Source organism: Gambusia affinis, linkage group LG22, assembly GCF_019740435.1.
Source record: "Gambusia affinis linkage group LG22, SWU_Gaff_1.0, whole genome shotgun sequence".
In the NCBI taxonomy this organism is placed as follows: Eukaryota; Metazoa; Chordata; class Actinopteri; order Cyprinodontiformes; family Poeciliidae; genus Gambusia; species Gambusia affinis.
Genome location: NC_057889.1, coordinates 4,878,484 through 4,897,679, shown reverse-complemented (window position 1 = coordinate 4,897,679; position 19,196 = coordinate 4,878,484). Strand labels below are relative to the sequence as shown.

Genomic DNA, 19,196 nt, shown 5'->3' with positions numbered 1-19,196 from the left:
AAAATAGGCCATTTATTAACAGTGCCCCTTATAATCAAGTTCGCCCTATTCTGCGGAAAATACGATAGTCAAAATTTGCAGCAAATAAAAGAGAAATTTATTGAGACGTTTAAATCACACCCGGTGTTCTGACTATCAGTGCTACCTCGTCAGATTTTCCTACCGTAGCACGAATAGATGGCTATGTCTATCTGTCCGTGCTACGCGTCCAAAACTCCGGGTTGTGTTAATATTAAAATTATTGGATAACATTATCTGAGTGGTAGGACTGAAGAGGAAACTTAGGAGTTATGCTTAGCTTAGCATTGGAACAATTTATACAAATGACGAAACCACAAGAAGATCACTTCCTTCATCTGAATATTCTACCCGTTTAAAATGAAAAGCTATAAAATGCACTAATGATTTTAGTTGCAAGACATTTGTGCTAGTGGCTGCACAGGTGATTCTTAAATTCAGGATTTTTAAAGACATCAGCAGCAGAATTACTCCTGCTTTTCAAAAATAGCAATGAAAGCAGTTTGTAATCCTCATAAAACATCTAAATAAAGCAAAAAAAAGTGAAAAATAGACTTTCTATTGGTGAATTTTTTTAGCATGATCCAGTCATGTAATTCCAGGATGTCTGTGCTACGCGGACATCCTGTTGACATAACCTTGTCAACTGGTTACGTGCAAAATGGAGAAGAAATCAGTTTGTCTTTTTGTTGAGGCAGAGATTTTTCTAATTTCGTCTCAGCATGCATTGCTAATCCATCCAGATCCTCCAATTCAGGTGAATCCTGACAGTCAGGATTTATTACAGATACATCATAACATGAGAGAAAAATATAAACTGAAAGAAAACAAGACCAACACAAACAACGTCTCCGCTGTGATCCCGATCTGATCCCGATCTGATCTCTTTAAAGATTTAATTTTTTCAACAGAAACCTGCAAAACAGAGTCTGAAGTATTTTCAGTTTACAGTTTAATTTTGTTGCGTCGCCTTCTTTTGATTGTTCAGGCATGGATCCAAGTCTCTGCCAACAAAATTAAACCACTCAAAGTGTGTGTGTGACGAGAGACGTTTGGTTGTGTTTGAGGAGACGCCGTAGCCTCACGGTTCTAGTCAGGCAGTGACAGGCGCAGGCAACAAGAGAGGAAGTGACTCTGGTTCTGCAAACTGTATGCTAATTTCCTACAAGACACCAAAACACAGCGAGCGGCAGATGCTGGATGCGTGTGGGTGGAAGCGAACGTTTAGAAAGAGATGTTTTGCCGTTGGGAGACAGGAACGGGACGGAACAGGAGGCCTCATGTGGAGCTGCAGCAGCTTCCATGTTGGCCCACGAAAGAAAAGACGCCCCGAAGAATGGAGAGGAAGAAAAGACGCCCGGAAGAACGGAGAGGAAGAAAAGACGCCCCGAAGAACGGAGAGGAAGAAAAGACGCCCCGAAGAACGGAGAGGAAGAAAAGACGCCCCGAAGAACGGAGAGGAAGAAAAGACGCCCCGAAGAACGGAGAGGAAGAAAAGACGCCCCGAAGAACGGAGAGGAAGAAAAGACGCCCCGAAGAACGGAGAGGAAGAAAAGACGCCCCGAAGAACGGAGAGGAAGGAGGTGGAGGAGTCAGAATGTCACATCAGTGATGCTCTGCAGAAAACGTTAGCGTTTCCCTCCTGCACACAGCCTGAGTTTAAGTATTGAATTAATTTATCCTTGATTCTGGACCTAAAAATAAACAAATAGATAAATCAATATTTATGCATGGAGAAAAGGCAATACATGAGAAAAAAAGTAAACTTACAATACAGTAAATTAAAAATAAAATTCAATAAATAAACAGATGGATGAACCTATCTTTATGCATGGAAAAAATGGAATAAGTGAAAACAGAACCCTTAAAATCCACAATACAGGTAAAATAAAATAAAACAAATAAATAAAAAATACATATTCAAGCATAAAAAAGTGCAATATTAGAACAATAATACATTTACATTACAGGAAAATAAAGTGAAATAAAAATTCACAAATAAGTAAATTTATGTTTATGCAAGGAAAGAAGACAATAAAAACATAATACATTCAAATTAAAATAAAATAAATTGAAATAAATAAATATGTTTATAATTGGGAAGAAGCAATAAAAAAATAATATATTTAAATTAGAATAAAATTAGATAAATTGAAATGAATGAATGTCATGCATGGTAAAAAGGAACATCTAATAAAATAAAAAATCAATAGCAGAACAGAAGGCATGAAAGACAAGTTAAGTCAAAATAAAATGTGTAAATGTTATATATTTATCAAAATGAAGTTTAATACAGTAAAGTAAACTACTTTCATTAATTAACGATCCTTTAAATTGAGTACGGGGGAAATTATTTCGAAATTATACTTGTAAAGAAAACATGATTACATTTTTCCTTTAAAGAAAAACAAAAGACCCTAAAACTCTTCTGTGTGATACTTAAGTTTTAAAATGACATAAAAACCTCAAAGTGAGTTTAGAAACACACTCCAGATGCCTGACAGTACAAGAAAACGTCCAGGGGATGAAAAGGTACCAGGAGAAGAAACCAAACGATCCAGAGCTGCAAAACAAAAACAGAGTTTACAACTTTGCTGCTTTTTTCCCCTTCAGGTCGCAAAACGCTGCAAAGACAAGAAAGATCAACTCCTCTGTCAGTCTCAACAGTTTTTAGCAACAAATGAACAACGCTGACCAACTTTGAGGTACAACGGCACATTTTGAAGTCCCACAGTTTACATGAGACAGAAAAGGCCAAACCGAGATCTACAATCATTTACTAGACTCATAATATGAGAACAATGCATTAGTTATTGTTACTCTAAACAGAGAAGGAGTCTGCACTGCAAAAACATACAATCTTAATAACTATTTTTGTCTAGTTTATAGTGAAAATATCTTAAGACACTTGAAATAAGTCAAAACTAACTTAAAAGTAACTTTTCAGCAAGAAATAAGAGCTAGTTTTAAGTAAATAATTCCTTAATATTAATGAAAAGTTCTAGTTCCACTGACAGATTATTTCACTTATAATGAGACATTTTCTCCATGTTGAAATAATCTGCTAATCTAAATCAAGATTCATGAATTATTGACTTAAAACAAGCAATTATTTTTTGCTGAAAAGTTACTTGAAGTTAGTAAACCAGAAATACTTGGTAAGATTTAGTGTTTTTGCAGTGCATCATTTATGTCATTTAATACACCACACGGTGAGAATGAAGCATTCAACAGGTGTTTATTTCACATTGACTAGAACTTTTTCATCAATATTCAAGATACAAGCCTAAATATCTTCTTGAAAAGTTACTTTTAATTTCATTTTGTTTTATTTTAAGTGTACTAAGATATTTGCGCTAGCAATTAGACCAAAACTACTTGATAATATTTGGTGTTTTTGCAGTGTGTTAGGATGTTAAAGTCATGTTTACCTGCCTTCCAGGTCCTTATAGCTGTCCTAATTTCTAAATAATAACAAATATTTCAGCAAGAAGAATGTTTTTACCTTCAGTAACTTCTGATTGCAGCTTTAGGTATTTTTCACATTTTATCTAATTTTTATTTGTATCATCTTTCCTTCACTTCCCACTTAGCATATGAATGTGTGCATGAATGAGTTTCATTTTAAAGCTTCTCTGAATATCATAAAAAGCACTAAATAATTCTGATTTAACTTCTCAACTTTCTGGTAAAATACATGGAGGCTTTTGGTTGTTTTGGGACAAAACTGAAGCATTTTAATAGTTTTTCCCTCTGAGCTTCCAGAGCCACATGTCCTCTTTTATGTGTCTTAATAAGTTTGGCAAAAGAAAAAGTCTTATGTCTTTAAACTTCAAGGTACTTAAGAAATCCAATTAAATGCAACATTTGAATATATTCACCAACAGCACTGCAAAAACACATAATATTACCGAGTATTTTTGGTCTGGTTTCTAGTGCAAATATCTTAGTACAAGTGAAATAACTTAAAATAGCTTACTTAACTTATATGCAATTATACTTTAAAGGCTTTTTAAAGTATAATTTCTTAATATTGGTGAAAAAGTTGTAGTTTCACTGTCGGATTATTTCACCTAACAAGACATTTTTCCCATAAGTAAATTTATCAGCCAGTGAATATTAAGGAATTATTTTACTTAAACAATCGCCTTTATCTTGCTGAAAAGTTACTTTTAAGTTAGTTAGTTTTATTTCAAGTTTACTAAGATATTTGAAGTAGAAATTAGACCAAAAATACTTGGAAAGATTTTGTGTTTTTGCAGTGAGTAGTTTGTTTTTATTTATTTATTTTTTTTAAATAATAATCATTTACTTTCTCCTTTGTTGTTTCTAAATTTAACATTATAACACACAAATTCCATACAGAACATATTTTAAAAAAGGTATTTTTAAACGTTTGTGAAGCTGTAAAATGTTGTTTTGTAGGAGTCAGGTCAAAGGTAACTGTTTGGACTTCTGACCTCTGCTCTGAGGGAAACGCACCACAGAAAATACAAAGAATCTAATTTGTTTTCCTTCAGATGTCGTTGACCTTAAGGTCAGAAAGTCAAAGTGAAACATCGTCGCTTTGAGTCGACTTTTTCTGCAGTAGAAATAACATCTGCGGTATTTTCTGTGACAGAATTAATTCGGCTGGTTTGGAGACGCAGCGTCTTAGAGGAAGTGAGTGGGGAGTAAATCCTTTTCTTCATCATTACCTCGTCTCTACCACTGCCCTCACCTTAATTAGTCTCAGAGCTGCTCACCCGGCCAGAATCCTGCCTCTTCCTCCCCTCCTTCATCCCCATCCCTCCCTCCTCATCTCTTTCACCTCCTCGTCTTTCTTTCTTCCTCTGCTCTCTCTTTTTCCTCCAGCGATTTCCACACTTCCTCTGTCTCCCTCCCTTGCCGTTCTTCATCTTCGTCTCGGTGGAAATTGACTGAAATACCAAACCCCTAAACCTCACAATATCAACAGCTGTGCAGCTCACACACACACACACACACGCACACACACACACATGCACGCACACACACGCACACAGCACAAAGAGTTTAATGTTGGTAAATACCACACACACACACACGCACTCCTGCAAACATACGTGTCTGCTCCAGGCTCGGCAGCTATAAATACGGAGGATTGCAAAGAGAAGGAAACTCGGTTAAAAAGTTAAGTGGGGAAAAAAGCGGCGCAGAGAGATTGACACCCCGACGTCTCAGCTCTCTAGAGGCTAAATTAGGAGATCCACGGCTCCACACACACTCTGACAGACACCTTGAGTCAATGCACATCCTCACAGACTCCCAGTTTTAAACTCTGTGTGTGTGTGTGAGGATGACATGTCAGTCTCCATGGTCTCCAGCTCAGCAGTGAAGGCCTCTGCAGCGTCCCTGTTTTCCCTTCACCGGCTGAATGCTGATGGCCGCTGGGACCTCAGCACTCTGCCAGCAAGTTTCCCTTCCTGCTAATTTGTTAAAGAATGGCAGATAATGGGATCTGATTGTTTTATTGGAAAGTGTAAGTTCATTTAGGAGAAGGAAGGTGAAAATCTCACCTTTTATGTTGCAGTCTAGAGTGACCAGGGCAGATTTTGCAAACCAATAAGGATAAAGTTTGTCTTATAGCAATAAATAGCAAATAATCTTAAGTATGACCAAAAGGGTTTTACTGCAGGTAGAGTTATCAGATTAACTTGAAATGTAAAAGTTAAGTCGGTTTTAGTCTGTGCAAGAAAATTCTGCTGCAGAAAAAGTCACCAAAACCGCAAAATCCAAAGTTCACTGTTCTTAAATTTAGTTTGCATGCACATCTGGGATATTCATATTTGCATTTCTGAAATAGTTGCTTATTTTGTTGACCTTTCTCTTTATTTACTTCCTCAATCACCAAAAATTACCAAAAAAAAAAAATAATAACTTGAAATGAAAGAATGTTGTTAGTGTTTTTTGATCTATTTACCTTATTCATTTATTCAGTGAGTCAGTTATCAAATTACTTATCTATATTTCAAAAACACGGCAACAATTTAAACAACTTGACTGAAAATGTGCAGGCATCTCATTAAATTAGATTAAATTACCTCTTCATAAATCATTTCAATATATAAAACCCCAAAATATTTTACTTATTTTATATGAATCACTAGAATCACTCAGAAACATTAAAGGAAATTAAACAATCCAAAACCAGAGCAAATACAACATAATTTGAAGTTATTTACTCTTGTAATCATCAAATATCGTCTTTCTCATCCTTTTTTTAAAACCCATAGTAAATTTGTGTTTTTATCATATCTGATCTTAACCAGGACTTTGCATTCCTGGTTAAAGTAAAATAAGCTTCAGCTGATGCAGAAGCCAAAACCACGCGTGTAATTTTCGCTTCCTCCTGCAGGGGGTGCTGTTGACATGAATTTTACTCCACTAGATGACCTCTGTTGCTGCTGCTCCCTCTTCGGCCGCTAGATGGCATTCAGGCTCCTTTTTCAGTCCCAGAGCAAAACACTTACCGGATGCGTGGCCGTCTGATTGTCTGCTTCGTTTAGATTTTCATAAAAATGAAGCAGATGAACTCTCACTTTGCTCTCGGTTTACACTCAGGTCAGACAGTGCAGCCTTCAGGTGTTATGTACAGTTTTGACTTAAAAAAGAAACAAACTTTGTTGATAACATGGAAAAATAACAAAAGATATGTGCTTTTGATCCACTGGAAGGAGGAAAATGATCATAAATATTCTTTAAATAGACACAATGATAAGATTTGTTGCTAATAATGCTGCATAATAATGCCGTAATACAATTCAATGTGTGGATGCTGGAGTTTTGTACAGAACTATCCTACTTAAACACCAAAGCCACACACACACACACACACTCGCGCCCATGCACATCTGCACACACTGATGCAGAAGCAGACAGCAACCATTGAGCCCATTCTTGCGTAAATCACTTGGCCTCGGGGCTCTCTTAACCCGTTCTCTGTGAGAGTGAGTGTGTGTGGCTGCTTGTGTTTGTGTCTGTGTGTGCACGTCTCAGATGTCCCTTTGAAATGCGGTAATGTTGGTGGACAGTACGGCTAGCTGCTGCACTGATGCTGCATGAGAGTGTTTGCTAAAGCTACAGAAACTTGGTCAACCTTTGAAAGATCTGCTAATTTCTGACACAACATTTTTAGGAAAATTCGATTGGAGGAATGAAATATGATGTTTACAACTCATACTTGCAATAAGTGAAGTGTTTTGGCATGTTTTCCCTCCTTTTTGTAAACTTAAAACAAAACTTGGATAAAAAAAATAATATCTTTAGTACTAAAGACCGAAACTAAAACTAAATTAATAAAACTTGGATAAAAAAATAATGTCTTTTGTACTAAAGACCGAAACTAAAGCTAAATTAACTTGAATTGAATGAACATACTAAACAATTGTAAGTTTTTATTCTTTTTCCAAACCGGAAATTATTTTATATCCAGAAAAGTTTGTTCTGTCAGCACTTATCTACCCTAAAATGTGTTTTGTTTTTTTTGTTGTTTTTTTTGCACCATCAGTTTATAACTGTAAGTTTGTGGACTTCACAAACTCAAGACTGAGACTTTTATCATTTCTGTTGTACTTAAACTCTCACATGAAGCTGTAGATATCAAGATTTTACTTTGAGCTTCTGGGGGATAAAACAGCCATAACTGCAGATTTGAATAAGCATTTTTGAAAATTTGCCTATCAGGAAGTAAATGCTGTGTGGGATCATTTTAAATTGTGAATTGTTGCACCAAAGCCACAAAATGTTGCATATTTCCAGCAGTAGAATTAGACTATTTTCACATTATTTTTATACACATAAAATAAGACACTTTTTTATTTGTAGCTTGTGTTCCTGCTTCTTTTTTTTTAAATTACGTCATCTAAATAAATATACACAAAAAATACACATAAGCTCTTCTTCCAGAGAGTTTGGGTCAAGATGGCAGTAATAGCTTCAACTAAAACAGTCATAAAAGTCATGAAAGAATACAAAAAGAGAGAGTGATTATACTTTAAATGTTCCAAGATGTTATGCAAACCTCTTAAATGATGTTTAAGATGTTACAACAATTCAAACATTATTTTAAGATGGATCAAAATGTTTCAAATATAGACGCATTAACCAGTCATTACTGCATCGTACTAAAGATTGAAAAAGAAGTTTAATAAATACTCTTTTCCAGAACGTTTAAACACGAGGAATGATGCAGCAGGTTGTTTTGAAATCTGCCTCCACCTCGTCAGGGTGGAGTCCCGCATCCTGCACAGCCTGGAAGAGGCAGTTTTTTTTTTTTCACAGAAAGGGAAGAAGAAGAAGAGTTTGCTGTGTTGATGGGACGCATGCAGACCTCACCATGTGCAAGTTGTCTGAGGCTTGTTGAACTCCCGTAATGCTCCTATTAGCAGCTTCAGTTAAAATAGCATTTCATCAGGCAGCTGACAAGTGAATTATCCCTCCCTTTACCTCTGTATCTCCCTGCCTCTCCCTCTCTCTCTCTCCGCCTCTGTCTGCCTGCCTCGGTCTCCCATTCTCCCCCCCGGCTCAGTGACAGTAGCCTTAGGCCTGAGATAAAGAGGAGGCGCGGCGCTCGGCGCTCTCACACACACTCTGCAGAACTGAAGTGACATCCTGTCAAAACAATAGTTTACTAAAACAGGAACTTGTGTGTTCTGTCAGACAGAGGCTGAACTTCAACTTTGGGACATATAGATTCGTCTTTCATATCAACACCCCACAACCCGACACCTCCACCGCCACATGCAGGGTGTGTGTGCATGTGTGTGTGAGCATGTGTTTCATTTGGGCCAGCTCGCTTGGATCCCAGCCCAGAATCACAGGGCGTATGTGTAGATAAAAACTCAGAGGACAGTTTAGATACTGTTCATCATACGCACGTCTGTAGTGCTCCAGGGAGGAATTGCCATCGTTGACAAATCTCCACCGCAGCTCGTCTGCGCCGCAGCAGAAATCGCTGTCACTTCCTTTTCTCACTTTAGAAAGAGCGAGTTTTCCTTTCTGCATTATTCGGAGTTACAGGCAGCTGCATGCAGGTTGGCAAACCGTAAACTACTTCAACGTAATTTTACCCAATTCAGAGTAAAAAAGCATTTGGTCAAAAGTCTACTCGAGTAGGAAGGAACTGGTCAAATGATCACTTTAATAATTTCTCATTTAGAAATTACATCACCAGATAAACCAGTATATAAAGATAAATAGAAATTTTGGTATTTTATGGCCCAAAATGGTAATAATTCATGTAAGTAACAAAAGACTAACAAAATCAGGCAAAACAACATTTTTACAAACCAGTTCCTTTCAATAATATTAATATGAAAACTTATGAAACTTTAACAAAAACTACAAATGTGTCTGAATTTTTGGTTAAAACATGTTTGTTTCTCATTCAGTAGAAAATTTCTGGAAAAGTAGAAATTACTCTGGTAGAAGTAAAATGTAGCCATCCAAGTAAGAGTAAAAAAGAATTTGGTAAAAAGTTTATTCAGGTACTGAATAACTGGTCAAATTATCACTAATTTAACATTTAAAAATTACATCATCAGACGAACCAAAATATAAAGTTAAGTGGAAATTTTGGTATTTTAAACATCAATATGACAATAATTCACATATTTAACAAAAAATCCAGAAATTTTACTCAAGTTAGAGAAGCGATAGTTCATAATAAAATTAATCAAGTTAAATTAAAAAGTTCAGCATAGTAGAAAAACTCCTAAAAGTATTTTTTTTCAAAAGATTTACTCAAATAAATGCAGCTGAGTAAATGTAACTAGTTACTTCCAACCTCTGGTGGTTGGCAAACCTGCCTCAAGTCAATGCACTGCAAAAACACAAAATCTTTCCAAGTATTTTTTTTGTCTTATTGTGCAAATATGTTAGCACACTAGAAATAAGACAAAATTAACTTTCAAGTAACTTTTCAGCAATGATTTTAAGTCGGTGAGTCCTTTAAAAAGTTTAAATTAGTATAACATGAGAAAAATGTCTTATGTGAAATAATCTGCCAAAAGTACCAGTACTTAAAAAAAAAAAGTTTAGTATTTACTTCGTTAAAACTAGTTCTTATATCTTGTATATTGAGCTTCGTGCTTCAAGTTGAAGTTGATCCAGTTTCCTAGAGTTTGTTGAAAACAACTGAACACCAGCAGAGTTTGATAGTAACTGGTTACATTTACTTGAGTAACTTTTCAGAATAAACTGTACTGGATTGTTTACCCACTGAATGAAAAACAAACATGTTTGAACCAAAAAGCTGCAGTTTTTGTTAAAGTTTCATAAGTTTTACATTGAGAGAAACTGATTACGAAACATTTTTTTTTTGGCCTCAATTTGTTACTTTGTAATTATGTTATTTATTTTTAAAAAATATTTTCATTTTGGTCTTTAAAATACCAAAGTTTCCACATAACATCTGATGATGCAATTTTTAAATAATTAATGATTTACCAAATTTAAAAAAAAAATCTTACTTGAGTAATTTTTTGAAGTGCTACTTTTAATTTGAATAAAAAATATGTTGAAGTAGTGCTACTTTTACTTGAGTTTGACATGTGTCAAACTCAAGGCCTGCAGGCCACATGTGGCCCGCCATAAAGTTTTATGTGGCCCAGAGGGACACATAAACAAAACTTTGAAAATAACTCTTGTGTGCTTTAATATTTTATCAATCAATTGAAAGCAGTTTTCAATGGAAGTGGATTAGGGCCACACTTTTGATTTTTTATTTTTTTTCTCAGAATTTTGACTTCTTTTTTCAGAATTTACCAGAATTATTCTGACTTTAATCATTCAAGATCAAAAGTCAAAATTCTGAGGAAAGAGTCACTTATATCTTGAGGATATTTCTCAGAATTTTGACTTTTGACCTCAGAGGATTAAGGCCAAAATTCTTTTTGTTTTTTTTCAGTGGCCACAATATTTTCATATAGTTTGTATTCTGCCAAATTACATCAGTGTGAAATGATGTTCAGTATTTAACTTTAAGAAGGAGTTAAATGGAGTGCAGAGGCGACTATTTATTTAAATTTTAGAAGTTAATTAATGGATTTCATGAACACATTTTACCACAGTCGGCCTTTTGAGGCGTTCATGATGTTGAGATGGCCCAAAATAAAAATTTGTTTGACACCCTTGGTTTAGAGGAAAGCATATTAATATGTTAGACCGGTCAAGTCAAGGTCCGGTTCACCTTTCTGGACCTGGAGTTAAAGTTTAAATGTTTGTTCGCTGGGTTTCATTAAGCTTATTTTGTAATTTGGAGTAAACAGTTGCACAATGAGATGAAACAACACATCGACGCACAAAAAAAAAGCGAGCACAAAGAAAAAGCTCAACACATGGACAGACAGGAACAGACAGAGAGACGGACACATGGATCTATATATAATATATTCCGGTGTGTGTGAGAGGTTGTGTGCACAAGCCTAAATTTTGACGTGTGTGTGAGTGGAGTGTGTTGGGTTTGTTGTGTGTGTGTGCGATACCTGGCCAGCAGTGGTAACAGGCTCTGAGGCCTTTAATGGGATTTAGCCCGAGGCTGTTTTATTAAGATGTCGGCTTTCCCTGCTGCCTCTGCAGCTGACACCATTCCCCACTGATACCCCCCTCCCAACCAACCCTTACCCCCGCCGCACCACAGCCTCCAAGCTTCACCCCCCCGCCCAACGCACCCCACAAAATCCCCTCAACCCCCACCGTTCCACCCCCTGTTCCGCTTCTTACTACACCCTATAATGACCCCGCAACCACCAAATCCTCCCATCCTACAGTCTCTAACCATCCCAGTTCTCTCCTGGGTCTCTGTTTTATTTATTTTATCACTGATGTGCAGCCTAATTATACGGAACCGTGATGAACAATAGGAGAGGAGAATCCGGCCGCCTAGTGAGGCTTTTATTTATCTGTTTGTTGGTGTGTTTGCATGCCTACATGATGTAACAGAAAGTGAGAGCAGAGTCCTGTCAGGATCTATGAGAGGGTCAACAACCAAGTGAGACCCAGAGGCAAATCGAAGAGTGATGGAGTCGACTCCTCAAACAAGCGGAGGAGTCGCTTCTCTTTAATCCTCTGTCAGCCTGCTACACCTGAGCGCCGGTTTGATGATCTGACTCGGATAGCACTCTTAGATTCACAAATTTGCACTTTCCCAAACTGACAGTCGAATTTTGATAGGATTTCTTTCCCTAAACCGTGAAATGGTTGACTGCCTGTTAGGAAAACAAACCTCATGACAAAAATAAAAATAGAAAAGGAAAATAAAAGTGTCCCACCTCAGTGTAGGAAATACCACTTCATGGTTTTCATAGTTTGTTCCAAATTTCATGACTTATTGGATACTTTACTAGCAATATGTATATTGGTCCATCCATCTACCTCTAGCTAGCTATGTATCTCTAGTTAGCTACTACCAATCTATCTCTACCCATCTATCGCTAGCTAGCTATTACTTATCTATCTCTAACCATCTATCTCTACCCATCTGTCTCTAGCTAGCTTGCTAGCTAGATATCTCTACCCATCTAGCTCTTGCTAGCTAGCTATGTACCTGTAATTTTTTATTAAAGTTGACTATGTTTGGATTGCAGAAAAGGAGCATAATTGATCTAATTATCAACATATTTTAGATATTTAACATTTTATCTGGAAAAAGTTTTATTTTTCTTATTTTAACAAAATAATGATGTTGCACTGACATAGGACAACTTTCTATTAGAAAGAGGCCACGCAAATTTAATGACAGAAATTGGTCTGACAAATGCTCAGTTTGAGAAAGAGACAAAGCTAAACATTGAAGCCGTAACCCATCTATTGCTTGCTAGCGATAGATGGCTAGTGGTAGCCATCTATCTTTCTTTTTTTCAATTAAATAAAGAAGGAAAGAAACACAAAGTTAATGGGAGAAATAGCTCCATCAATGGTTTTATTCAGGAAAGAGAAAAATGGAAGCACTGAGCCAGGAATACCTCCATTTTAAGGTAGAACAAAGACGGTTCACAAATCAAACTACAGGAATAACGGCAACTAAAAACAGAGTAAAGTAAAACCCGTCACAGCTAGTTTAAGGCAATTTTTTAATTAAATTTTTTTTACATTTTCTCAGTGTTTTCTCTAAGGATAACTGCGTTTAGAAGAAGTCACAATCAGTCCACCTCTTTTACACTCCAGACTTATCATCAAAGGGACTCGCACACTGCCAAAATACTACAATACTTTAAGATTTAAAGTGTTTCTAGTTTCTAGTTCAAATTTCTTAGTACTCTTGAACTTGAATAAGATAAAAACCAACTTGCAAGTAAATTTTGAGCAAAACATATTAGCAAGTTTTACGTCAATAGTTGCTTAAAATTGATTTTTAAAAAGTCAGATTGTTTCACTTGTAACAAAACATTTTTCCCTTGTAAGTGAAATAATTTGCCAATGGAATTTTTTTTTTGCCAATATTAAATAATTATTCACTTAAGACAATCTGCTATAATTTGCTTAACAGTTGTCTTATTTCAAGAGTACTAAGATAATAGCACTAGAAACTAGACCAACAATACTTGGTAAGATTTTGTGTTTTTGCAGTGCAGGCCTGCATCGGTTGACTTGTAAAAGAGCAAGTCGACTTTATGAAGGGAATTATAAAAACACAAAAAATCAATGGCTCCATCCTGGAAAGTGACACAGCTAAACACCAACACAGTCTGGGTGGGTTTTTTAAGCACTTGGTACAAAATACTTGCAAATTCAGAATTTTGCTATAATAAGCCTGCTTTGACATATTTGATCAGGTTTCAGTGACATTAAGAAAAGAACAGGCTACTTCATCTTTATCTGTCTAGACAACTCAACACAGCAGTTTCATGTCTTTGCGACCAAATTTTGCTCGGGGGAAACCGCTCATAGCACCATCAGGGTTCAAGAAACAACTTGTGAAAAACATGAAATTCTTGCGCTGATTTGTGTTGACTGTCTTCAAAACCCAATGTGGTTTTAATAGGGGGGTTTGCTTCCCCTGTAAATGCTTCTTCTGTAAAACAGAGCCGGTAGCAGCGAACGTGTCTTGCCCTGGACCTCTAGGCGTTTCTCCTGACTGCTGCCCCCCCAGGTGCTTACTTCCTGTGCTCCGTACCTCCCAGCTCGCACCCTAAGGACCAACCCCCAGCAGAAACTGGTGCAACTCTAAGAACACAGAGTCCCAGCTTTGTTCTCACATACTGCTGGTAGCTGATATACACTCTAAAAAGATATAGATGCTAATTTTCCAGCAACTTTCCGGGTCTTCCTCATGCATTTCTTTGTCTGAGTGGCTGTTTTTTTTTTTTTAAAGGAGTACAGAGTGTTTTTATTTATTTTTTTTGTAGGTTTATGTGCATGTTAGCATGTATGTGTTTAGGAGTGTGTCTTCCTCTGGCCAATCTTGAGTGCTTTTGCTGTTTTTCCCTGGCAGGCTGTTCTGATTGGCTGGCCCTGGGGAAAGGAGATATCATGTTTAGCCCCGAACCAACATGCATCCCTCATCCACCATCCGCTGCCGCCACGATTGTGAGGAAGAGAAAAAAAAAGCACGGGCGAGTGTCAGAGGGAGGTCTGTGCGTTCAGGCGATCACACACTCTGCTCTTTCTGCTAAAGTGCTTCTCGTCTCCTCGGCGGAGGTTGATGAGGTATGACATCACAGCACTTTGTTTTATCTTTAAAAGATGAGTAGGGAGCCCTCCACTTCCCCTTAATGAGGCCGAGGTGCCCACAGAATATATGTGGAGAGTGTGTACGCGCGTGGACACGCTTTCCATCTCGTTTTCTTTGCATGCCAGCAACGTGCGTTTTCGGCTCACGCTCGCTAACACCCGTTTTACCCATAACCCCTGGCGTTTCCTGTCCTGAAGCCATGTGTCAGACCTCATTGGCTACCGCATCAATAACACGGCATCCGCTCGGCTGCAAACGCCGCATCCTAACGGCCAGACGCGCCGCAGATTGGACTGATCGTCTCTTTCTGTTCGTTTTCTCCACCGGTGGTGATTGAGGTTGATTTTTGGTTTTGTTTTTACATCTGCCTCAAGGTGCTGATCCGCAGAGCCGGACGACTTCTCGTACAGGAATTACTGTCCAATTACTAATTGCACTGTTTGAGTTACAGTATTTGTGTTTAACATATCTCTGTAACAAGTGTTTTCCCAGAAAGGGGAACAATATTTTTTCAGGTGTTAACAATACACTGTAAAAAAACAACAACAAAAAAATGTCTTTTATTTATAGTGAAATACTGGCAGCTGCATTGCCAGAATTTTAAAATGTAAAAATTCTGGCATCTATTAAATTTTATGGTAAAAATACAGATCTTACAGAATAACTATGGTAAAATCTGTATCTATACAGTAAAATTTGGTTTAAATGCCAAAATAAAATAAAATTTGGTATAAATACTGTAAAATTCTGACCTCCACAGAATTATGTTATAAATACGGATTTTACTGAATTGATAAAATATGGTAAAAGTTTTTAATAACCTTATCCTTGTTTTGGATTTGACCTTATCAATATGGTAAAATCTGTATTACAGTAAAATTTGGTATTAATCCCAAGTAATTTATACCAAATAACCAAAAAAATACCAAATGCGTTTGATATTTATACCGTAAAATTATGGCATCCACAGAATTGTACGGTATAAATACGGATTTTACTAAATTTATACTGTAAAATTTGTTCATTTTTTAAATTATTTTTTACAGTTTAGGATCAAAATACATAAGTGGGAGAAAACTAAACCAAGTTGGATCTAGAGAAAAAACTAAAACAAATGTTATCGAAATAAAACAGGAAAATTTCACAATAAAACCCCCAATAAATCTCAAATTTTAAAAAGCAGCATCAAACCTCTTTTGAAATGCATTTTTATACAAAATAATTTCCTTTTATAACTTTTTATACTCTAAAATCTCACTTTATCTTATATTATGCAATGTATTTTATTGTTGTTTTTATATGTTGTGCTTAAATCCTGTTCCATTAATTATGGTTTTCATATTTAAATGTGGCAAAAAAAACCAAGCGAAAGAGGTGTTGCTGTTAGCTAGCAGAGTCTGGCTGCTAATCCTCATGGGAAGCTGCTGGACGCTGGTTTCCCTGATGTGTGCGCCATGTTGCTAGACGAGCCCGTTGCCGGGCGATTAACTGGCGTTAGCCGTCATTAGCCTCTGTGCACCAACGCAGCAGCAGACTGCAATTAACCCGCTAATCCGGCTAATCCACTAATGGAGCTAATCTGATAGACTACAGAGAGGTTTTTCAATTGGCTTTCTCTGGGAGCACACACACACGCACACACACACACACACCTCCACTCACGCCTGCGTGCACACAGAAGCCCTGGATTCATGTTTCCAGCTCCTGCACACATTTACACACAGCTCCTTAAACAGTCACTGTCTATCTCAGTTAAACCCACTGCATCCGTGACCAGAGTTGGGTAGTAACTAGTTACATTTTCTCAATTACATTTACTTGAGTAACTTTTTTGAAAACATGTACTTTAAGTACACTCTACTTTTTACTTTTACTCTAATAACTTTTTTATGAAGTATCTCTACTTCAGTAAAATTTCTGCATTTTCTACCCACTGAAGGAAAAACAAATAAGTTTTAATCAAAAGTTCACCAGACACAAACACACACCTGCGGTTTTGGTAAAGTTTCATAAATTTTTCATTGAAAGAAACTGATTTGGAATTATTATTATTTTTTTTTTTTTGAAAGATTTCGTTGTTTTTTGTTACTTATATTAATTATTGTCACTTTGGCCCTTAAAATACCAAAACTTTACATTTTGGCCTCTTGACAATGTAGTTTTTGAAACATTATATGATTGATAATTTGATCAGTTTGAACAGTACTTGAGTAAACTTTTTACAGAATACTTTTATACTCTTACTTATTTTACTTAATTTCTTGGATTTATATTGAAGTAGTGATAATCTTACTCGAATACTCTTCCCTCCTGTCCATGACCAATAAACTCAAATAATCCACTGAAAATGTGGATTTCAAATTTGGCTCAACGACTTTATTATACTCTTAATCAAAGAAAAACATAAGAAAGGGAAAAAGTTATATAGCAGACAAAAATATCAGATTACTACAATTATAGTAATGCTACACAAAGCTATAAGTTTAGTATGCAACTCACTGTTATTGTCACGGTTTGTGCAATTACACTATTTAATTAGGAATATTGTAAACAGTAAAATCAAAACTGCACAGCATTGTGGGGGATGTAGGCAAAGGAAAGTCATCTGTATCACTGCTAACTAAGCAAAGTTGGTGGACTCAACTAACTCCCTCACTCTTTGGCTACCTAGCAACAACTTGTCCAGTAACTTGTGGTTGCCTAGCAACAACCTGCTGAATAACTGTCGCAGCAGCAGTTTAAAGTTTCACCACTGTCCTTCATAACTGGTTAAAATTAAAACACAGTGTGGATTGAAAACTGTAGATAAAACAGGAAAGATCAAGGCAACAGTTTGGCAGTATTTCAGATATTTGAAACAAAAAACTGATCAATAATTATTGATATTGATTGATATGAAATGTTTATATCGTGATACGTTTTTCAGCCAGTGAAAGTGGGTAACTGAAAAGTTTTCAGATTGTTTTTGAAGAGTCTCGTAAGATTCCTTGAGCCTGCCCTCTTAAATGGTTTTTCTTAAGTGTAAAAAGTTTAATCTAATAGCTAACAGATGGATTTTAAAATGAGCTCCTAAAGAAACGTCATAAAAACATAATATTCCAGTAAAGTCATGGTATTGAGAATGGTACAATCTTGTCCTCCCAGTTTGAGAAATCAGCTTTTTTATTTCTAAATCATGTTTCATAATAGTCCAATTTTTGGTTATTTAATAAAAACTTTTTGGTTTTGATTTTGCGTCAAATTAAAAAGAAATTTATTTGCTCATCAATTGTCCAATCAGTGTCAGCAATCATTCTAAACCCCTGCAAACAGCCATACAAAAAGAAGTGTTGAAAGCAAAATGAGTGCTGAATAATCGAAAAAGTAGTGATACTTTTCCCCACCTATCTTTTTTAATTAACCCTCAGTGGAGTTGTGGAGAAACATTTATCTCATTGCCTGCACAGAACAACGGAGGGAAAGGCTGGCAGATTAAAACCTGGAATGCTAAAGGACAGAAAAGGACAAACTGTTTTTTTAAATATTATATATATATATATATATATATATATATATATATATATATATATATATATTGCTACATTAAAAAAAAGGCCTTTACTTTCCACTTCCTTTCTCTTTTCTTCTGGTCTAATTGCAGAGATATAACTTTGGAGCTGGGAGACATTTTGAAAGGCCGGTTGAAGGAAGGAGGAGGTAGCCCGTCTGTCTCTGGCTTCAAACACTGACCTTGGCTGCTAACTGAGCTAATAACAGCTCTATGCAAGTGTGTTTGTGTGTGTTGGTGAATGAGGAAGTGTGTGTGTGTGAGGGGAGCATGTGAAAGTATCATAATCAGAGCTGCTAACGCTAATGAGCCGGTCCTTTGAAGAGAACCGCCTGGAAAGGGCTCCACTCCTGCCAACTCATTAGCTGACCTGAGGAGTCCCTGATTAGAATGTGTTTGATGAAAATTTCAAGGATTTTCCATTGGAAAAAAAAAAATTTGGAAAGTGGGATAAATATCACTTTTTTGTAGGGTGTTCGTTGGGCTCCAGTTGATGCAGAAAGTGGGAGGTCATTCACATCAAAGAGCCCTCTGAAGAGCACCAAATGAGATTGATTTGCTGTTCTTATTGCAGATGAAGTGTACAAATATGTTTAATGGGAGGAGAGAGCAGGAAAATGTATCCTTTCCCTCTTCAAACAGCCTTTTTTCTCCCCCTAAAACACAAACACGTATGATACAAACAGCTTAGCGGCTCCCTTTCCTCGGTGTCACCAGCGAGCCAGCGAGCGCCGGTAAATTAGCTTCCGTGAGAAAGCGAACAGGACAGGTTTCTCAGTTCTAAAACTCCTCTTTAAAGCGAAGACACAGCCTACACGCGCGGCGTATAACAGCGCAGTCACATCATCTCTCATTTGACTGTGTGGGGAAGGAGCCTGGATCAAAGTGGGAAGATGCCAGGCAGGAAATTATCTGCTACAACGCCGCGACTATAAAGTC

The 19,196-nt window shown here is 36.7% G+C and overlaps 1 protein-coding gene across 5 annotated transcripts in view; it reads left to right on the top strand.

Annotated features, from left to right (window-relative positions):
* The window catches only part of LOC122825524, an 81,366-nt gene that overhangs the window by 803 nt on the left and 61,367 nt on the right, over window positions 1-19,196 (top strand). For 3 of the 5 annotated variants that reach the window (XR_006369654.1, XR_006369655.1, XM_044106958.1), the window contains exons 2-3: window positions 2,632-2,723; window positions 14,471-14,685. Coding sequence is in view for 1 of the 5 variants with exons in the window: in XM_044106958.1 (XP_043962893.1) it covers window positions 14,509-14,685 (177 nt within the window). In the remaining 4 variants the exon portion in view is untranslated. The remainder of the gene's footprint in view (window positions 1-2,631; window positions 2,724-14,470; window positions 14,686-19,196) is intronic. The other 2 variants (XR_006369656.1, XR_006369657.1) reach the window with 1 other exon arrangement.